Source organism: Hipposideros armiger, unplaced genomic scaffold (genome assembly GCF_001890085.2).
Source record: "Hipposideros armiger isolate ML-2016 unplaced genomic scaffold, ASM189008v1 scaffold_126, whole genome shotgun sequence".
In the NCBI taxonomy this organism is placed as follows: Eukaryota; Metazoa; Chordata; class Mammalia; order Chiroptera; family Hipposideridae; genus Hipposideros; species Hipposideros armiger.
This window is the reverse complement of record NW_017731476.1, coordinates 2,185,874-2,204,931: the sequence shown is the minus strand read 5'-3', so window position 1 is coordinate 2,204,931 and position 19,058 is coordinate 2,185,874. Positions and strand designations below refer to the sequence as shown.

At 61.7% G+C, this 19,058-nt stretch overlaps 3 protein-coding genes across 6 annotated transcripts in view; 2 read left to right on the top strand and 1 right to left on the bottom strand.

Annotated features, from left to right (window-relative positions):
* The first annotated feature begins 141 nt into the window (after positions 1-141).
* Positions 142-3,501, top strand: RPUSD1 (RNA pseudouridine synthase domain containing 1). Its single transcript, XM_019648459.1, has 6 exons — positions 142-354; positions 958-1,153; positions 1,252-1,375; positions 1,468-1,570; positions 1,716-1,817; positions 2,342-3,501. Exons 2-6 carry the CDS (start codon positions 972-974, stop codon positions 2,767-2,769), a joined length of 939 nt encoding a protein of 312 aa, XP_019504004.1. The 5' UTR covers positions 142-354; positions 958-971; the 3' UTR covers positions 2,770-3,501.
* A 1,065-nt stretch (positions 3,502-4,566) lies between these two features.
* Positions 4,567-14,796, top strand: LOC109385828 (mesothelin-like protein). Its single transcript, XM_019648449.1, has 17 exons — positions 4,567-4,710; positions 5,637-5,737; positions 6,583-6,668; positions 7,594-7,714; positions 8,716-8,836; positions 9,877-9,962; positions 10,122-10,248; positions 10,323-10,513; positions 10,879-10,969; positions 11,197-11,338; positions 11,688-11,881; positions 11,965-12,120; positions 12,214-12,341; positions 13,100-13,233; positions 13,313-13,407; positions 13,665-13,920; positions 14,369-14,796. The coding sequence occupies exons 1-17, from the start codon at positions 4,567-4,569 to the stop codon at positions 14,677-14,679; spliced, it is 2,484 nt and encodes an 827-aa protein (XP_019503994.1). The 3' UTR covers positions 14,680-14,796.
* Positions 14,797-15,134: 338 nt separating this feature from the next.
* Positions 15,135-19,058, bottom strand: part of MSLN (mesothelin) — a 6,224-nt gene continuing 2,300 nt past the window's right edge. For 2 of the 4 annotated variants that reach the window (XM_019648464.1, XM_019648465.1), the window contains exons 2-11: positions 18,575-18,662; positions 17,856-17,899; positions 17,652-17,751; positions 17,198-17,376; positions 16,944-17,099; positions 16,499-16,641; positions 16,293-16,420; positions 15,846-15,940; positions 15,436-15,622; positions 15,135-15,346 (exon numbers count right to left, since the gene is read on the bottom strand). In XM_019648464.1, the coding sequence (XP_019504009.1) occupies positions 15,255-15,346; positions 15,436-15,622; positions 15,846-15,940; positions 16,293-16,420; positions 16,499-16,641; positions 16,944-17,099; positions 17,198-17,376; positions 17,652-17,751; positions 17,856-17,899; positions 18,575-18,659 (1,209 nt within the window). In that variant the 5' untranslated portion in view covers positions 18,660-18,662 and the 3' untranslated portion in view covers positions 15,135-15,254. The remainder of the gene's footprint in view (positions 15,347-15,435; positions 15,623-15,845; positions 15,941-16,292; positions 16,421-16,498; positions 16,642-16,943; positions 17,100-17,197; positions 17,377-17,651; positions 17,752-17,855; positions 17,900-18,574; positions 18,663-19,058) is intronic. The other 2 variants (XM_019648467.1, XM_019648466.1) reach the window with 2 other exon arrangements.

Genomic DNA, 19,058 nt, shown 5'->3' with positions numbered 1-19,058 from the left:
CCGCGTCTCCGCTGGGCGCCTATCCCGCCCCCAGCGTCCCGGCGCCGCCAATCAACGGCCGGCGTGCCCGGCGGCGCTCGCTATTGGTCAATGGGCAGACGGGGCGTAGGCGGGGCTGCGCGCGCAGGCCGGGCGGGACCGAGTCAATACTCCGGAGCAGGGGCCGCGGGTCCTGGGCGCTCGCCATTGGCCCGCACGGTCGCCCCTCTGGCGGCGTGGGCGGGGCGTGGGCGGGGCTGTGAGTGCAGGCCGGGTCCCGAGAGGTGCGGGTCGGTGGCCCGAGGGACGGCTCCGGGGTCGTGGGTCACGAGGTGTAGCGGTATTGGGGACCTGGACGGTGCGGCCCGGCTGCAGGTTGGTTCGGGAGTGGGCGGGAGCGCGGGAGGGGCTCGCAGCCGGGGTCTGCCCGAAACTCCTTGACTTGTGCCCATCACATGCTGGAAGTAGGGGCTTTCGCGGAGGGCAGGCAGAGGAAAGGATGTCTGCGTGGGGGCATATGGGTGGACTCCCTCCCTGCACCGAGCTGACCTGGGCCGCCCCCGGGCCATAGGGTCGCAATAGCTCCTCCCCTTGGCTCCCTCCCCACTCAGGAAAAATCCCCTATCGCGCGTTCCTGATATGTAGGAAAGGGTCGGTGGGAGCGGGCTGGAGAGCAAGACTGCTCCCAGGGCCTGGGTCTGGCCGGGACTGCCCCACAGTCAGAGCAATACTGGCTCCCCTAACCTTGGCCACACCCCCATCCCAGCTGACGCTGTCCTGCGTGTTTTAGGGGTGAGGGTAATAAGGAGCCCAGTGGGTGCAGGCACACAGTAGATGCACGCGCTTGCTGACATACAGCGTGGGTGGCTTCAGACCCAGGGCCCCTGGGAGCAGAGGATGTCCATCCCAGTTGGGCAGGACCCTGATGTGGGCTGCACCCCATGACCTCCCACTCCACATGCTTGCCCTGCATTTCAGGCCCTCCCCCCACCATGGAGCCAGGCAGCATGGAGAACCTGTCCATCGTGTACCGGAGTCGTGACTTCCTGGTGGTGAACAAGCATTGGGACGTGCGCATTGACAGCAAGACGTGGAGGGAGACACTGACCCTTCAGAAGCAGCTTCGGCACCGTTTCCCTGAGCTGGCCGATCCGGACACCTACTACGGGTTCAGGTATGTGGGAGCACAGCACAGGTAGCCCACAGCAGCCCCCGCTGGAGGGAAGTGGCTACCCCCAACCTAGCCACTGCTGACTTTCTTCTTCGTGCCAGGTTCTGCCACCAGCTGGACTTCTCCACCAGTGGGGCACTTTGTGTGGCCCTGAACAAGGCAGCCGCGGGCAGTGCTTACAAGTGCTTCAAGGAGCGGCGTGTCACCAAGGCTTACCTGGCTCTGGTAAGGCCTGGCTGGTCCTGGGGCATGGGGACTCCAACGCTCAGCCAACTTCAGCAGACATTGAGTGTCAGGTGGGCTCCCCTACCCGGCAGGTTCGGGGACACATCCAGGAGAGCCGGATGACCATCAGCTATGCCATCGGCAGGAACAGCACGGAGGGTCGAGCCCACACCATGTGCATCGAGGGCACTCAGGGTACGGTGGGCAGGGGGTGGGGGCCACAGGGCGTGCTTCATCCAGGGGAAACCTTGCGTAGGTGAAGCCAACCTGGGCAGCTGACTTTTGCAGGGGTGGACTGGCTCGCCTGGCCTTCCCTCACAGCCTGCCTTCCTCCCCACAGGCTGTGAGAACCCGAAACCAAGCTTCACGGAGCTGGTGGTTTTGGAACATGGGCTGTATACAGGCAACCCTGTCTCCAAAGTGCTGCTGCAGCCCCTCACAGGTACGTTCAGGAGCAGGAGCCAGGAAGTTGCCCAGACCCCTCACTGCCTGCTGATGGTGTCCTGCCCCAAGCTAGGTGGAAACCTAGTATCAGCATTTCCTCTCGTAGTGCGTAGGAAGGGATGAACGCAGGGCACAGAGGCAAAGTAGCCTTCCCAGAGCCACCCCAACCATCGCTGGTGAGGCTGGTCCTTTTCCGTGCTCTCAAACCCTTGTTTTGCAGCTCTTGCCCTACATGGGGTTTCACTGGCCTGCATTTGAGGGCAGCAGGAAGGCTGGCCTGGGTTCTCCAGTGGAGTGAGTGCCGCCCTGGCCCTGCCCTCCCCTCCCCAGAGGTGACCCCAGAAGTTGACTCCTGTTCTGAGCTCTGACATCGTCTGTAGCAAGAAACAGGGAGGGCTGCTGTCCCAAATATTGCATGAGACTCCAAGGTAGCAGCGGCGGACAGTGCCAGGTGTGACGTGAATCATGGGGGGTGATCATGGAGTAGCGCCCCCGCCTGACTGGCCCCCTTTCCCCACACAGGCCGAACACACCAGCTTCGTGTACACTGCAGTGCCCTCGGTCACCCCATTGTGGGGGACCTGACCTACGGACAGGCCTCAGGCCAGGAGGATCAACCGTTCCGCATGATGCTGCATGCCTTCTACCTGCGGATCCCCACACAGGCCGAGTGTGTGGAGGCCCGCACGCCAGACCCCTTCGTGCCCACCCTTGATGCCAGCTGGAGCCCCCACACCCTGGTGCAGCCCCTGGACCAGCTTGTCCAGGTCCTACGGACTGCCCCTGACCCTGAGCCCACAGAAGGGGGCCCTGGGCCCTGCGGCTGCTCCATGCCCCTGCCTGGGCCAGGCCGGCCCCCACCGCCCCCTGCCAAGCCCCCTGAGACAGAAGCGCAGCGTGCCTCTTGCCTTCAGTGGCTGTCAGAGTGGACACTGGAGCCAGACAACTAGAATGTGGGGCTGGGGTGGGGGTGCAGGCTGGGACTCCCAGGGAGATTGGGGTTACAGGTTAGAACTCTAAGCCCATCCCAAAGTGGGGGTGTCCCAGTGGACGAGAACTGAGTCTCCACCCTGGCCAGAGGGGCCAGGCCTGAGGAGGGGCCAATAGGCAGCCGTGATTCTAGAGGACGAAGGGCTCGGGGCTGTGGGATCAGCCCGCCACGGGAAATCAAGGCCTACCCGTCCTCCAGAAACGCCTGTCTGACTCCAAAGCTTCACCCCCAGGGCTCACGTTGTAGACTTGCCTAGGTTGCCCTGAACGAGGACCTGTGCCAGCCCTTGCCTGGGCGGGCTCCTCCTGGGCCCCCAGAGCACCCTGCTCCTCACTCTACTCAGACCCGCAGTGCCATCACCCCAACCTGGCTAAGCACTCTCCACCTGTAGCCCCTGACTCGCCCCCTGCCTGGCTGATACTGCCTTGTGCCTTGGCTTCTGCCAGACTCTGCCCATGGGCCTCCCTGTCTGCCTGCATCCTGTTCGTCACACGTGGGGCTGGGTCTGGGCTGTCCCCTCAGGCCTGGCGTAAGTGCTGCTCTACAGCACCCTTCCACGCAGCCAGGAGTCGTTAGACTGGTAGCAAGGGCAGCCCAGGCCCCGCCTCTCCCATTCCCCACAACACACCCACACCACTCCCACCGCAGCTGGGCTGCAGGACTTGTAATAAAGGCTCAGTGACTAACCCTGCAAGTGCCCGTGAGTCTGATGTGGGGATTGTGGGGGGAGCCCAGACTCCCTCCCCCCTGCACTGGCAGACCTCGGCCCCAAACCCCCCAGCAGCACCCAGAATGGCCCTCGTGATCCTGGCTGCTTACCTGTCCCCCCCATACAGCGAGGGCCCTGCTGCCCTAGTTGGGGAGAAGCTAGAGGGTCCCCAGCCAAAAACACTGGGCCATCCACCTGTTGCACCAGGGTCCCTCATAGAACCACTGCCCCCACACACACATACACAGTGGGAGGGCTAGCACCTGGGCCAGTCCGAGATCACACCACGTCCCTGCACCCAGCTATGCTCGACACCCCCTTCTCGCTAGCTGATACAGGTCCTGTCATGGAATGGAGCCAGAAGCTGCCACCATGGGGCCTCTGCAGAGATCTGGGTCCCTGCGCCTGTTTCCTCGTCTGTAGCAGGAGGGGCACAGCAGAGGGGCCCAGGGGATGCCCATAGTGGTAGGTCAGCTGGTTACTGTGGGTGCCCAGCATGGCCGACAGAGGGCGCAATGGGATAGCATTGCCTGTCCCCGTCCCGCACACCCTCCTTTTTTCCAGTTCTAACACTCACTGATCCTTTCACTTAAGGGCAGGTCAACTTGTTGCTGAGACCTGCCCCACCTCTCCCCCTTTGCACCTGGCCCTCCACCCCCATACTTGTGGGTTCACACACAGGTGCCCAGCCCCGGCTGCAGCATCTGACCCGACTCCCCATTCACTGCTGTGTGGCCACAGGAACTTGCTCAGCCTCTCTGGGCCCAAGTTTCCTCATCTGCAAAATGGGCATCTCAGCTGTGCCTTGGGCAGGGGGCTGACTCAGTGAGGTAGTGTGTGGAAGAGCCAGGACAGGTGTGTCTCTACAGCCCAGCAACTGTCCCGTTACTGTGGTCATTTGTCCAGCCTGGGTCTACCCTGTCAGCCGAGCCTGCAGTGGGCAGACGAGCACGTGACCTCCTGCACTCGCTGCTTCCTGCTCCCAACCCTTCTGGCCCGAGGGTGTCTCCAGCCCTGGGATGGGTGGAGGTCTCACTACCATGTGACATGCCCGCCCCCCCGCCCCAAAACCCCTCAGTGTCTATAGAGCCCCAACAAGCCTTCAGCCAAAACCTGGACTCCCATGGGGTCTGTGCAGGGGCCAGGAGCAACCCCCAGCTGGTCCTCCCTACTGTCAGCCCCCAGGCCCAGGTCAGTGCCTCTGCTTGATGGTGAGGCTGGCTCATTGGGCATGTGTGGCCCTGCGGTGTGAATGGCGGTCATCCAGCAGCTGAACCCAGGCTGTGGGGGCTTAAGGCTCCTCCCAGGAGGTGGTGAAAGCTGAAGCTGGGGGTGGGGGTTCAGCCTGGGGCATCCGGCTCCAGTCCACCTCAGCTGGGGGAGAGGCTTCCATGGCTAGGTCAGGAAGTCCTGCAGTCATCTCTCCTGCTTGGCCTCAGAGTCCTGCCTGGTGGATTGGCCCCATCTTGGGCTCCATGGGCCCCAGGGCATGTGTGCCACACTCTTCACCATCAAGGCTGCCTGCCTGGTGCCCGCACACCCTCCCTGTCCCTGACACACAGGTGTGTAGATCACATGCCTGACTGCTCCAGCACCCACAGCACAGAAACACCACCACACACATCACTAAACCCAGGTGCCACATTGAGTCCACGTGTTTCTAATGTCCGTGCAGGGGACACACATGCACACAAATGTGTATGCTCCCAGGCGCACATGTACTGGCACCTGTGTTCACATGCAGGTGGCAGCACACGGTACAGGCAGGGGTGCACGTGCATGAACACACACATGACCCTCAAGGCACGGAACCCCAGTGGGAAGGAGTTACGCTGGGCAGTCACCAACTGTGCACTCAGCCTCCCACTCCCCCGGGGCTGGGGAGCAGGTGCCCGCTGTGCTGGGGCCCCAGGGGCCAACGCGGCAATGTCACCTGGCACAGCCCCAGCCCCTCCCCTACACGTCTGCCTGGCAGGTGTCACTGCAGGAGTGGGTGGCTGCATGGGCAGAGTGCTGGGAGGCATGAGCAGGAACCTTGGCACCGCCACCTTGCACCACACCTGTGCTCCAGAGCTCAGCTGTGGGAGCTGACACGCTTGATGGGCTTGGCCCACTAGTGTCTGGAGTGCCTGGCACCTGATCGACAACCCCCTGCAGCCGACAGCTGCTGCCTAGCCCCGGAACACCAACGTCTACTGCAGAAGGCCTTTGTGCTCAGGTGAGGGGTTGGGACCTGGGGCCAGGTCGGGGGCCACCGCCAGTTGGGTCCACAGGGCCCAGGCTTCGAGTCTGGCCTTTGCAGCCCTGGGCAGGGAGCTGAGCCCCTCTGAGCCTCCATTTTGCCCCCTGCATGGGGCAGTAACCTCCCTGTCTGGCTCCTGAGCCATGTGGAGTCCAAAGGCCCACTGGTACCCAGAGCTGTCAGACTGCACAAGGCTGTGCCCAGGAGTGGGCAGCATGGGCCAGGTTCCCCAATGCCCCTCACCTCCCAGGACCTGCATCTCATCACCAGGCCTCACAGTTTTGGTCTCCACCACGGCCAGGGCTGCCCTGGGGTCCTGCAGAGTGGGCTGTGCGTAGGCCAGGCCTCAGGCTCAGAGAGGGGCAGAGAGCTGCCTGGGCCACCCAGATGTGGGGGTGAAGCCACAGCCACACCAGGGCAGGCTGGAAAGCTATCAGGCTTCTGCCTCAGCTACCTGTGGGGACTTGCTGGGGCCACTGTCCACTCCCCTATAACTGTCAAGAGATCTGTTCTTTGGAGACACCACAGTCTGCAGGTCCCCGGAGCCCCAACCTGTGATAAGAAAGGCCCCGCTCCCCCTCCGCAGGACCTTTTGTTCCAAAGTCACATTGTTTATTGGGTTGTGTCCTCAAGGCCCATGTTGTAGACTTGCCTGGGGTTGCCCAACAACAGAGAGACAGAGCTACAGCCAGGCTCAGGTCACCCACCCTGCACAGTGCCCATCCTGCGTGACTGGGTGGCACCCCTGTCTGTGCCCCTTGGCCGAAGCTGGTGGGGAGACGCAGTGGGGCCGGCCTCGTCACCTCCTGTCTCCTCTCCAGCTTGTCCTGTACCCGCTGTCCATTTCCCCTGCAACTTCCTGCCAGGACAACCTGTGCACGCCACACAGCCATGGGCCCCAGAGCAGGTGAGATGGCTCCCGTCGTGGAAGCGGCTCCCCAGGGGGGCATGACCTTCGAAATCACGGCATATGCATGGAGGGCACTCACACTCCAGCCACAGAATCCTCCTGAGCCTGCACTCAGGGGTCCTGCTCTGGGGTGTCCCCCTGGCCAGCTTGGGGCCAGGGAAGGGGAGGAGGAGGGCAAGCATGCTGGGCCTGAAGGTCCTGGCAGGGACCAGGCAGGGAAAAGGGGAGGCCGTGGCTAGAAGGGGCTCAGGAGGAGGTGACGGTTGACCCCAGTCCCTCTGCTTGGGGGGCTCGGACTGGAAGCAGAGAGCCATGAGGATGGAGGGAGAAGGAGTATATGTACCTGCACACATGTGTACATATTGTCAACACATTTACACATCAGCACACACATGTGGACACACATACATGCCATCACATATGTGTGTGCATACTTCCAGACACACAAAAAGGCACCACCAGCTATACACATGTACACATCATCACACACGCATACACTGCCCACCAGCAGACACATAGATGTACTGTGTTGGGCATGCACGCGACTTTAGGCATGTGCATGCCACCATACATGTGTATATCACATGTACATACCACTAGGAACACACGAGGTCAGGCAGACATGTATATGGTTAAACATACTGTCACACCATGCACGTTAACCTGGTCACATACACACACCCACGAATGCACACACCACGCTCGGCCCAGGCTGCCACACACAGGTAACCAGCGCCACATAGCTTCCAAGGTCTCCATGTTGGGGTCGGTCACAGACCCATCCAGGACACAGGGTCCCCTGGGAAGACCCACGCCGGGTGCTCCCACACATATGCTCCCTCTCAGTCAGGGCTCAACCTCAAAGTGCAGGGGTGGGGGGTCGCGGGGGACTGGCGACTGCTTACGGCCTATTCTGTTCCAGGTGCCCTGGTGAGCCTGGGCCTCATCCTCTTCATGTGGCTCACTGCCCACTGCTCTCGTCCCCAGGCTGATGGCTTCTCCCAGGGAGGGCTAGATGCCAGCAAGGCCGACATGTGGGCCAGGTGCGTGCCAGCCCCTCCTGCAGGTTCTGTGTCCACAAACCATGTTTCCTGCAGCCGATTCCCTGGCAGGCCTGGGGGAGGGGGGGTGAGAAGGAGGGACCACCTCCAGGGTCTGCACTCGATGGCCCAGGAGTGGCTGTGGCAGGGCCGCTGACTCCCGCCCCTGACCTGTAGAGCCTGGCCCTGCCTTCCCAGGTCACTCACCCACCTTGCCCTGAGATGGTCCAGAGCATCTGGTGACCTGCATCGGTCATGTCCTCATGGCCACGAGCGGGTCCCCAGGCCATCACAGCGGTCCCTCCTGAGCCCCCCACTGCTCACACTATCCCCCTCAGCCTGGCTGGTGATGACCGCTGCCCATTGCTCACCCCGAGTCCTCCTGCTTCCTTCCTCGGCCCTCTCAGGCTCCAAAGAGTCTCTGCGTTGTTTCCACGCCCTTTCCAGGGGTCTCACGCTTAGGCTCAGCTGTCCTCTCTTTCCCAGGGGTGTGTGCATGTGTGGGTGGGGGCGTTGGAGGTCACTGATCAGCTGTCAATCAATTAATTGATCAGTTGACTGACCAGGCAGGGCTGGAGGCCCAAGTTGGACCATCTGGGCTTAGGCTAAAGTCCCATAAGACCCCCTTCCACCCTGTGCGTGGATTATATTAGACACACAATGAGGAAGGCTCAGAGAGGAGATGGAACTGGCTGTAGTCACCTTGCAGGTGCCCGGGCCTCATCTCCTCCAAACCCTCAGCCATTGCTGGGATTCAGAGGAAGCAGAGACCCAGCATCTGGGCAGGGTCCACCCCTGCTCACAGCTCGAAGCCTGAACTGGATGTTCACAGAGTGGGAGTGGGATGAAGCAAGAGTCTTGCCTGTGTCAGGGCCCTGCCCACCACACTTCCTGTGTCTCATTTCTTTGGTGTTGGGAGTCTGACCTCCACAGTGCAGGCTGCAGCCGGAGCTGCCCCTCCTGCCCCCGTCTCCACCCCTCACCACCTGCCTCCTTCTGCCCAGTGCCAACACCTCCCTCCTGCAAGGCTTCTGGTGCCAGCCAGCCAGCCAGCTGTCCCAGGACCAGCTTTCAACTCTGATCAGAAGGATGGCATCACAGCAGGTGCTCCTCAAAGCCTGGCAGGTAAGCAGCCTCGGTTGGCACTATCGGGCTGGGTGTCCAGGGCAAGGGCAGGCTGGAGGGAGAAGGCCCCGGAGCTGGGTAGGAAGCGAGAGCATCCCCAAAGGAGGGCACAGGTTGGCAAGGTCCAGGACCATGTGGCTGTGATGCAGGGTGAGCTCACCTGGAGCACAGGAGCCGTGCTGGAGACGCTGCATGTGGCTGTCTCTAAGCCAACCTGCCAATTTCACAGCCACCTAAGAAGCACCTCTCAGGCTGACTCTGAGGTCACAGAAGCCTGCCCTTTGAGGTCGGGGGCCCTCCTCGGGTGGTTCTCTAGTGCAGCCTGATTTGGACCATTTCCAGAACTTCTTAGCCAGTAGCCCCCAGACCCCAGCTTCCTGTTCTTCGTTGGATGAGGGCTTGTCTGCCTGGCCTGCGCTAGCCCCTTCCTGCCTCCATCTGGCACATGGTGCCCACTTGAGGCAAATCCTTAAGTCCCTGGGGTGGATCTTCCAGCCTGCTGGCCTCTCCCCTACCTGGGCTGTGAGAGGGGCCGGCTGAGCCCACCTTGACTCACAGCTCACTGAAGCATGGACTGCTCTGAGTTGGAAGGAAGGAAGAGAGGGAGGGAGGGAGAGAGGAAAGATATTATTCTGTCTCATAATAAAGTTAGTATAAAACTAGTAATAAATTTGAAATGACCCCAAAGTAGACCAAGCTGGACCAAAAGCCTGGGCAGGAGTGGTACTGGGATGAGCTGGCCGTGGTGCAGTAGTGCTGGGGTTGGGTAGAGGGCCTGAATGGTGGGGGTGGGGAGGGGTAATGCTTAGGCTGGGTCTGACCTGTTCTGAGGCCATTCTGATGTGGAGGTTCAGGCAGAAAATGAAAATGTGAAATCCAGATGACACAGAGAGGGCAGGCGGGAGGAGGAAACGGAGTGGACCTGGGGCCAGGCAGAAAGGGGCTGGGGCTGAGGATCGGATCGCACACTGAAGGGGAGGGAGAGGGGGCAGAGAAGAGGGGTCTGGGCGAGGGAGTGACATGCCCTGCGCCATGCCCAGCTCAGCTGTCTGGCCAACTTGGCCGCCCGGCGTGGCCTCCAGGGTGACTTCGCACTGCACCCGCCCGACCTGTTGCTCTTCTATAAGTAAGTGCCCTCCCACCGACCCCCACACCTGCCTCTGGCCAGTGGACTGAGCATGTCTCCTCTGGGTCCTGGGGACTCCTGCTCCCCAGGAGCACCTGGGCCACCCCAGAGGACCCCTGGCCGGCCCCACCCTCCCGACAGCCCCCCACCTGCCCGCAGCCTGGCGCAGGTGAGGGAAGCCGACTGCCGGGCCTTCACCCGCCGTGCAGCTCAGGGGGACATGGAGCTGCTGGCCAACCTGCCTGACCAGAGGGTCACCCTCCAGCACTTGGCCTTGGCCTGCCTGGTAGGCCCCTTGAGTGGGACAGGGTGAGCAGGTGGTCCATGGGGCCAGGCTCTCGCTGACCTGCTGTCCTGCAGGGAGGACCACACCCTCGGCTCAGCGCTTCCAACCTCCTGCTCCTCGGAGTCCTGGTGTGCGACATGGATGCGTCCAGCATTGTGACCTCAGACCCCCATGTGCTGCAGAACCTGCAGCGCTGCCCCCGGCTGACCCCTGCCCAGCAGGCCGCCCTGAACACACTGCTGGCAAAAGGGAGGACCATGCTCGGGTAGGCGGGGCCCCATCCCCCCTGCCCAGGCCTCCCTTCCTGGAGATGAGACAAGAGGCAGCCTGGACTTTGGGCCCAGGAAGTCGCTGAATTCCACAGCCCTGGGGACCTCCAACTTCTCACCCAGCTCACAGCCCTACTCTGACCTTGCGGTCTTTGGGACACAGGTTTGGGGTGCTGCCAACACTTGCTGGGCTCCTCAATCCGCATGCCCTGAAGCCTGGGGTGGGAGTCTCTTCTGGGCAGGCGAGGTGTCTCCAGCAGGGCAGAGCCTGGGAACTGTGTACTCAGGGAAAGGCAGGTAGCCTCCAGGGGCTGGGGTGCTACTCCAGACCTGGACACAACAGTCCATTCCCACACACCAGGACCCCTAGCTCTTGGAACCTGGAGGGGCTGCAGGCTCTGGGGTCCCTGGCCACCTACATCAGCCCAAGCCTATGGATGCAGGTGCAGGAGGTAGGACGGTGCCCTGGGACAGGGTTGGGGATTCAAGCTGGCATTGGACACAGGGAGGGGCATCCAGCCGACCCTCTATCAGCCTGTCCAGGCCTGAGGGTTGGCCGTGTGGCCACTCTATCTCCCGTGTGGTGTCCCCAGTCACTCCTGTCACAGGGTTTCTATCTGTGGGGGTTGGAGGAGGGGCCAGGTGGCCCAGGGTGTAGAGTCTCCAGCCCCCCTGCCAGGCCGTGGGCCTGGCCTTCTTCAGCAGCATGGTGGCCAAGTACCGGGCAGGGACACTCAGCCAGCGGGATGCCAGGCGCTTTGTCACCAGCTTCCTCGAGGCCAAGGCCAAGTCAGTGTCCTCACGGCCCAAGCGGGGCACAGGTGAGTGTGGCCACTGTGGCCTGGGGACTCTGCACCTCCCCTGCTCTGGACTCCTGACCCCAAGGTGAGGGCACCCAAGACACTGAGCTTGGCCCAGGGATCTGCATCTAGTCTGGGTAGGTCAGAGGCAGTGGGGCTAGACTTCAGGACCGGGGCTGGGCTGGGCATCAAGGTCGAGGTCAGGCTTGACTCAGTCTTCTCTGGGCCAAGTTCTTGGCTAGGCGTCAAGCCTGGGGAGAGACTCAAGGGTGGGTCAGGGTTACAAGTGAGGTGGAGCCTCAAGTCAGCAGCAGTGGTCAACTAGGGCCATGGCTGAGCAGTAGGATCATCAACCCCACCCCACCCCTAGCCACAGGGAGACCGTGCGTCCGTGGCAACATCACAGCAGCCATGCTGCAAGACGACCTCTTCTTGGTACGCTACGACTGCTCACAGCTCGAGTCCTGCCTGGACAGCCGTGTGCTCAGGGCCAACTTGGACCCCCTGCTGCAGCACCCACTGCCCTCTGAGTGTCAGCGTGTCGTCAAGGCCAAGCTAGCTCGGGTGCGCTGAGGACCAGGTGGAAGTGGGTGGGCGTTGGGTGCTGGGCGCTGGGTGGTGGGGCCTGATCCCCTCACCCCTCCCAGATCTACCCGAGCGGCATCCCAGAGGAGCAGCTGCAGCTCATCACCTCGCTGGTCTACCTCTACTCCTGCACGGAGATTGGCCAGTGGAACATCACATCCAGGGCCACGGTCATGGCCCTGCTGGCCTCAGACGTGGCCCTGGAGAACCAGACGGAGGTGAGAGCAGTGGGAGTGGGACAGGGTGCTAAGGAGGCCCTGGCCCCTGGCCCCGCCCCCTCCCAGCCCCACTGACCCCCAACCTGCCCCCAGGCCATCCTGCAGAAGTTCCTAGAGCACAAAGGCAGTGTCACCAGTGCCCTGCTTGTGGCCATTGGAGGCTCCCGTCTCTGCTGGATGAGCCCCCAGCAGATCCAGGCCATCCAGCCCTCAGAGTTCCGGTGAGCCCCGCCCCCCCACCGCACCTCAGGGTCAGCTCCACTCCTCACCAAGGGTTAGAGGGAGAGCCTGAAGCTCAGGAAGGTTCTGGGCCAGGCCACCGCAGGTGTGTGAGTTTCCCACAGCTGCTGAAACAAAGAACTTCAAAGAGAGGGTTTTAAAAGAACAGCAATGGGGGCGGCCGGTTAGCTCAGTTGGTTGGAGCATGGTGCTAATAACACCAAGGTCACCGGTTTGATCCCCGCATGGGCCCCTGAGCTGTGCCCTCCTTGGAAAAAAAAAAAAAAGAACAGAAATGTATTCTCTCACAATCTGGAGAACAAAAGTCTGGAATTAAGGTGTTGGCAGGGCCAGGCTCCCCCCTGAATCCTGTAGCGGAGGCCCCTTCATGCCCTTTCCAGCTTCTGGCGTTGCCAGCCATCCTTAGCTTTCCTTGGCTTGTGACCTCATCACTTCATCTCTGCCTCCGTCATCACATGGCTGTCACCCCCCCACCCCACCCCCCGTGTCTGTGTCTAAATTTCTTATGACACCAGCCGTTAGATTTAGAGCCACCCTCACTCAGTAGGACCGCATCTTACTTTGATTATATCTACAAATACGAAAGACCCCATTTCCAAATAAGGTCACATTCTGAAGTTTTGGGGTACACATAAATTTGGGGGAGACACTATTGGCCCAGTACAGAGGGCAAGAGGACAGCTGTGATCCGGGGAGAGGGCCAAGCCCAGCCTACCCATCGGCCCTCCCCCCTCCCCAGGCTGGCCGGGGCCCTGGATATCTCCTCCTGCCCCCAGACCCGAAAGGACGTGCTCTATGCCAAGGCCCGAGAGGCCTTCAGCAGCACCGGGACCACCATGGCCGCCTACTACCACTTCATGCGCCCCTATCTCGGTGAGACCCTGCCCTGTGTGCAGACACCCCTCCTCCAGAAGCCGCACCCCCTCCCCTCTTACCACTTCCCAGCCCCCAGGCGGTGCCCCGGTGGAGGAGCTGCAGTACCTGGCCCAGGCAAACATCTCCATGGACATCCACACTTTCACCAACCTGAACCCCCACGTACTGCAGGTGGGCTGCCCCGGGGGATAGTGGGGCAAGCTGGCCAAGCTGGGGAAGCCCTAGGCCACAGGTCCACAGGCACCCCAAAGTCAGAGGTGCAGACAGGTGGGCCCCAGGTCACTTCTCCAGGCTGGTTCTGCCAGGCCTTACCTCAGTGCTCACTCTTCGGGTTAGCACTGCCCTTGCTGGGTCTCCCCTCAGCCCCGAAGCCAGGCCCCAGCAGGACCCTCTGTCTCTCCCCCTCGGCCCCCTCACTTCCCTCACAGAACCTAAGTGTCGACAAGGTGACGACACTGCTGGGCCAGAACGTGGGGGACCTGCAGAAGGCACGCAGCAACCCGACCATCAGCTCCTGGCTCCGCAGCCTGAACAGGTCGGCCCTGGGTGAGCTGGGCCTGGACACGGTCTCCACTGGCCCCACTGGCCCAGCCCGCTTGACCACTGTGATTCCCAACACCATCCCATGGGTGCCCCACATAGCCATCACATCGGACAGGCCTGGGAATGAGGCCCCCACCTCGGGTACGGCCCCACAACCAGCCCTCCCCCTTGCGAGGCCTTCCCCTGCCTCTGCTTGGCTCTGTCTGCCCAGGGCCTCTGTGGATCCCTCAACTGCTGCTTGTGCCCAATCTCTTTCTGGCCATCTCTTTTTCCATTTGTCTCCTCGGGTGCCATTTTGTGACACTGGCTTCACCCTGTTTCATCCACTGAATTATTGAAGGACGCAATTGCCTTCTCCAGGGCCCACTGATCTGCATAAAGTAGGGGTAGGGGAACTTCTGAGATCCCTGTTGGGGCCCAGAAGAGTGGCTGCACATGGGGGTCCCCACTGACTATTCCCACCCAAAGGGATAGTATGAGTCTTGAGCCCCGAGGGAAGGGCTGTCCAGACCAGGGAGGCTGCTGGGACGGTCCTGGGCATGGCTCCCAGCCAGGACTGATGGGTGCCCCCTCCATGTTCCGCCTACAGGCAGCCCACCAGCTCACCTGGGGTACCTGCCACTTGCTGTGGCCCTGCCCTCTAGCCTCCTGTGGCTACTCTATTGGGGCACCCTGGGTCCCGGCTGGGACTGCTCATGGGGCACCTGCACGATGGCCTCCAAACACAGCACTGTCCTGGCACCACATGCAGGAAAAACGGGGGTAGATGGAGTCGGACACACCTGCCCAGGCCTCAGTGCAAGCCCCAGGCCCACGGGACCTGGCCATGTCCCACATCATAGGAGCCTGCAGGGCCGGTCCCCACCCATATCCGGCTCCCAGGACCTGGAGCTGGACTGAGGGCCTGGGCAGATTTCAGCCAGCTGAGGGAGCCACTGTCCCAACCCTCTGGCCTCCTTCAAGACAAAGAACTGGGGGTGGGGAGCATGGCACTTACGTCGCTGATTAATTTAAATAAAGGACAAGGTGATCTTCTTGCCTGTGTCCCTTTGCTCTGGGCCAGAGAAGGGGCACAGAGACCCTCTCAGCCAGAAACAGCGTTCCCACCCACCATCTCCTGGGGAGTCAGTGTCACCAGAAGCCACCCTGGCTTTGTTGGCCTGGCCTGGAGAGAAACCCCGGCAATGGAACAGCGTCAGGAAGGTCCCAAGACCCCTCTGCCTGGAGTCCCTGCCCTGGGCCCCCCTGGGTACCTTTCCAAATACAAATAGGAGGGGATGCAACTCAGGGAGCCATGTCCACAGGGTCACAGCCTTCAGTCACCCTCCCCCAGAACACCACAGGTCACCTCTATGGAGGGTGAATATGTTCTCTTTTATTGAGCTCCAGGCCCCTGGGGTGGGGCAGGGCCCACTCAGACCTGCTCCCACCAGGCGGGGCTCCACCAGGCAGGCCTCAGTCCCCCGCAGGCGGGCTCAGTTTTGGATCAAAGCCAGGAGCAGAGCTGGGATCATAGCCAGGAGCGCAGGTCCAGGTCCAGGGAGGTGGAGGGCCCCAGAGAAGGCCTCTGCAAAGAGAGGGGGTGACCTAGACCCTCCACCTCACTCGGCCCCGCCCCCCCCTCGCCCCCCTAGCTGGCCGGTCACCCCAGCCCACCTCGGACATTGAGGTCTAGAACCAGGTATCCGTTGGGGATGCCAACGTGGAGTCCCAGCCCCAGGCTGTCCAGGTCGTCCTGCCGCTGCCGCAAGAGCCAGTCCCGAACCGGGCTGTTCCCCTCCTCCACCTTCAGGCCCGCCAGGTTTGGACCCAGAAGTTTTTGCACCTCGGCAATGGTCATTGGCTGCCAGAGCCCCGGGGCAGCCGTTAGGGTCTCCCCGCCTCTCTCAAGAAGGCTGCTGGGCTCTGCTGTGTCCAAACACCCCGTGCCTTCCCAGCCCACAGACCCTACCTCAGCAACTCCAGGCTTTGGAACAGGCCCTGGCTAAATGCCAGCTCCTCGGGAGACCCCCGCCTCCCATCCGTGGCCCCGCCCTCCCATGGCCCCGCCCCTTTCGAAGCTGTACCAGCAAGGCCTCTTTCCGCAGCTTTTTGAATGTGGCCATGTCCATGCTTATGTTCTGCCGAATAAGAGCCCGCAAGTCCTCCGTGGAGGCCCCACCTGTGCCCCGGGGAGAGGGACCCTTAGCGTGAGACCTCACAACTCACCCCCGTCTCATCCTGGGACCACAGGCTACAAGAACCCTACTTCCTTTACAGAGATTCCCTTTTCCTAAGGAATTCCTAGGCTGAGGTTTGCCTAGTGATCACTGATCCTCCCTGTCAGGGGAGAAGCTGGAAGTGGTCAAGTGCCTGAGCAGAGGTCAGAACTAACAGGGCCTCGGCCTGTACACACTTGGTGGAGGGCACCCGGACCCCCTGTCACACCACCAGCAGGCAGCCCAGGGAGGTGAGGACCAGGCAGCACTGATGGGGGCCTCAGGCATCCCACCTGCCTTGTCCTCCCAGCTCACCCAGGAAGGGCTTGATCCTTGCAAAGTATTCGGACCCACTCATGTTCTGGAAAGCGATGTGGGCCTTAGGATAGAGGACATCCATCTGCAGTGGGCGGCACGTGTCCAGGTCCTGGGGCCTAATCGCCCTGGGGAGACAGGGTAGGGCCAAGCAGTGAGCTCAGAGCACAGCATGCCCACCACACCCGCAGAACCCCGTGACTCACCACACAACATCTTGTTGCACAGAGCTCAGCTGCTCAGGACTGAGGGAGCAGAGGTAGGCAGGATGGAAGCTGGACAACATATCCAGGGTGGCCTTGTCCAGCTGGCCCCCTACCACCACATAGCGCGCAATCAGGGCAGCCACCTGTGGGAAGAGGCCAGTGAGGTGCCCTGAGCCAGGGAGAGCTTAGTCCCCTAGGCCTGCACAACCTCACACCACGTGCTCCCCTGGGCCTGCACAACCTCACACCACATGCTCCCCTGGGCCTGCACAACTTCACACCATGTGCTCCCCCATCAGACCTGCACAACCTCACACCATGTGCTCCCCTGGGCCTGCACAACCTCACACCACATGCTTCCCTGGGTCTGCACAACCTCACACCATGTGCTCCCCTGGGCCTGCACAACCTCATAGCATGTGCTCCCCTCCCAACAGGTGGTCACCTGAGCATCCACTTTGCGCCCTTTGCTGACTTTAAGCAGCGATTTCACGGTCTCCAGGGATGTCACATTCCACTTGTGGATGTTCTCGGGGGTGACCTCAAGGAAGAAGTAACTCAGGCTCTGGATCAGGGATTCAGGGTACCCCTGTGGGTAGAGCTGCCAGGAGAAGTGACCGTGAGGGCCATAGCCATGCCCCAGGCGGCTGGGGGAGGCTGCAGCACAGCAGGCAGGCAGGAGCCCAAGTCATGAACTACCTGGTCCAATTTCTGCTTAAAAATGTTAAGCTGCTGATAGGTGAAGGGAAGTGCATTCACCCGGTCCATCTGCTTGGCCAACAGGGCCCCGTCCACACAGGCCTCCAGCTCCCACTCCTTATAGAAGATGAGGTCTTCGTCCACCACATGGACCTCCCTCCCCGGCGGGCAGGCCTTCTCTACAGGGGCAGGCAGGGGGTCAGGGGGAGGGCTTTTCCCGTCAACCTCCTCTTCCTCCCACATCCATGCTGAGACCCTGGGCAATGCATGGCGCTCTCCAGGCCTCAGTTTACCCAGTGGCAAAATGGGACGATTCTGTCCACTCTTCAAAGTTGTCACAATTGAACAAGCTGAGCAGCCAGGAAGAGCCAAAGCACCAGCTGGTGAGACCCCCAGTGCCAACCCTCCAGTCCCAGGTCCCCCAACATCCGACGGGGCTGGGCCCTATGCTCACTTTCTGTGCCCCGCAGGGCCCTCCGGAGGATAACAGTTAGCTCAGGCCGCTGCCAGGACAGGTCCTGGGAGGTGCGTTGCAGCCATAGGCTCATGACACCCTGAGGACAGAACAGGGCTGTGGCTGAGCCATGCATGGCCCAGCGTCCAAGGACCCCCACCCAGGGCCAGAAAACCCTCCCCTGTCTCCCCAGAGGGTCCTTACCTGTCCTGTGTCTGCAGTCTGGGCCCTGGAATGTAGCACCCAACCTGCAGGGCAGGGGTACAAGTCTCGAGGGGATAGCCAGGGGCTTCTGGGTGTGCCTACTGTAGGCCCTCCCCTGCGGAGGAAGGAGGCAAAGCCAACCCCTCCCTGGCCCCCAGCCCCAAACACACCCCACAGGTGTGGAAGCAGAGGGTTAGGCCCCTGTACCCCATGATGCCACAGCCCGCCACGCCACACCCCAGGCTAGGGCCTGCACCCCACAGGGAGCCCAGGCCTCCCACATCCTCCGCTGGGACCCCACTGCTCAGGGCAGTCAGACACCTGACCTATGGACACCGTCACTTTGGCCTTAGCCCCCATCACATCACTGCCCTGGTTCAGCCTCCAACCCTGTGGGGCATGGCAGCTTGAAGAGATATGGCTGACAACAGGCTCGGAGCTCCGGCACCTGCTGAGATTCAGGACCCTGCCTGAACTTGGAACACCTGCTGAGGTTTGAGACATCTGCCCAGGACTCAGGGCACCTGCTGAGATTTGGGACACCTGCAGGGACTTGAGGCATCTGCCCAGGACAAGGACAGGGTCACTGCCCACAGACCAGGGAAGAGGCAAGGGGCAGGGAGAGCCTTTCCTAAGGTCCCGACCCCCTAAGAACCCTCGGCTGCCCTCTGACACTCTTGCACTCCAACTCTTTGCAGCACCCCACCCCCATTACTCACTGAGGCTGAGGAGCAGGAGCAGGAGGCTGCCGTGGGTGGGGGTCCCACAGGACCCCAGGGGGTATCGAGCACACTGCAAGGCCATGGTCTGTGGAAGACAGCCACTCTGATGTCCCCACCAATCCCTCACTAATGCCCCTGCCCCCAGCCAGTGCAGGGGTCTCAGAGTTCCAGAGGTGCTCTAGGTCAAATCTTCTCAGGCACCTGTAGCAACATCTGTGTGTCCTCCAGCCCTGCTCTCAGGACCAACCAGCCTGTCTGACCTGTCCCCTCCAGGAAACCAGCCCCTCCTGCCAGGGGGTGTGGGGTCTGAGTCAGCCCAGCCCCTAGCTGTGAGAGCCCAGGCAGGCAGACTGCAGCTGGCACCATTCCCTCTCCCCACAAGGGTAGGGTGGGCGAGTTAAGTTTGAGAAGGCAGGACCATCTGGCCTGAGTTTCACCATTCGTAACAGGGGGACTGAGCAGTTCAGGGCTAGGGGTCATG

Bases quoted from the DNA above. Each gene is read 5' to 3' on its own strand.
- LOC109385828 (XM_019648449.1), top strand. From the start codon at position 4,567: ATGCCCGCCCCCCCGCCCCAAAACCCCTCAGTGTCTATAGAGCCCCAA. The intron at 9,963-10,121 runs GTAAGTGCCCTC...ACCTGCCCGCAG, and splicing joins GACCTGTTGCTCTTCTATAA to CCTGGCGCAGGTGAGGGAAG. The intron at 12,121-12,213 runs GTGAGAGCAGTG...ACCTGCCCCCAG, and splicing joins CCCTGGAGAACCAGACGGAG to GCCATCCTGCAGAAGTTCCT.
- RPUSD1 (XM_019648459.1), top strand. From the start codon at position 972: ATGGAGCCAGGCAGCATGGAGAACCTGTCCATCGTGTACCGGAGTCGT. The intron at 1,376-1,467 runs GTAAGGCCTGGC...CCTACCCGGCAG, and splicing joins CCAAGGCTTACCTGGCTCTG to GTTCGGGGACACATCCAGGA. The intron at 1,818-2,341 runs GTACGTTCAGGA...TTCCCCACACAG, and splicing joins GCTGCTGCAGCCCCTCACAG to GCCGAACACACCAGCTTCGT.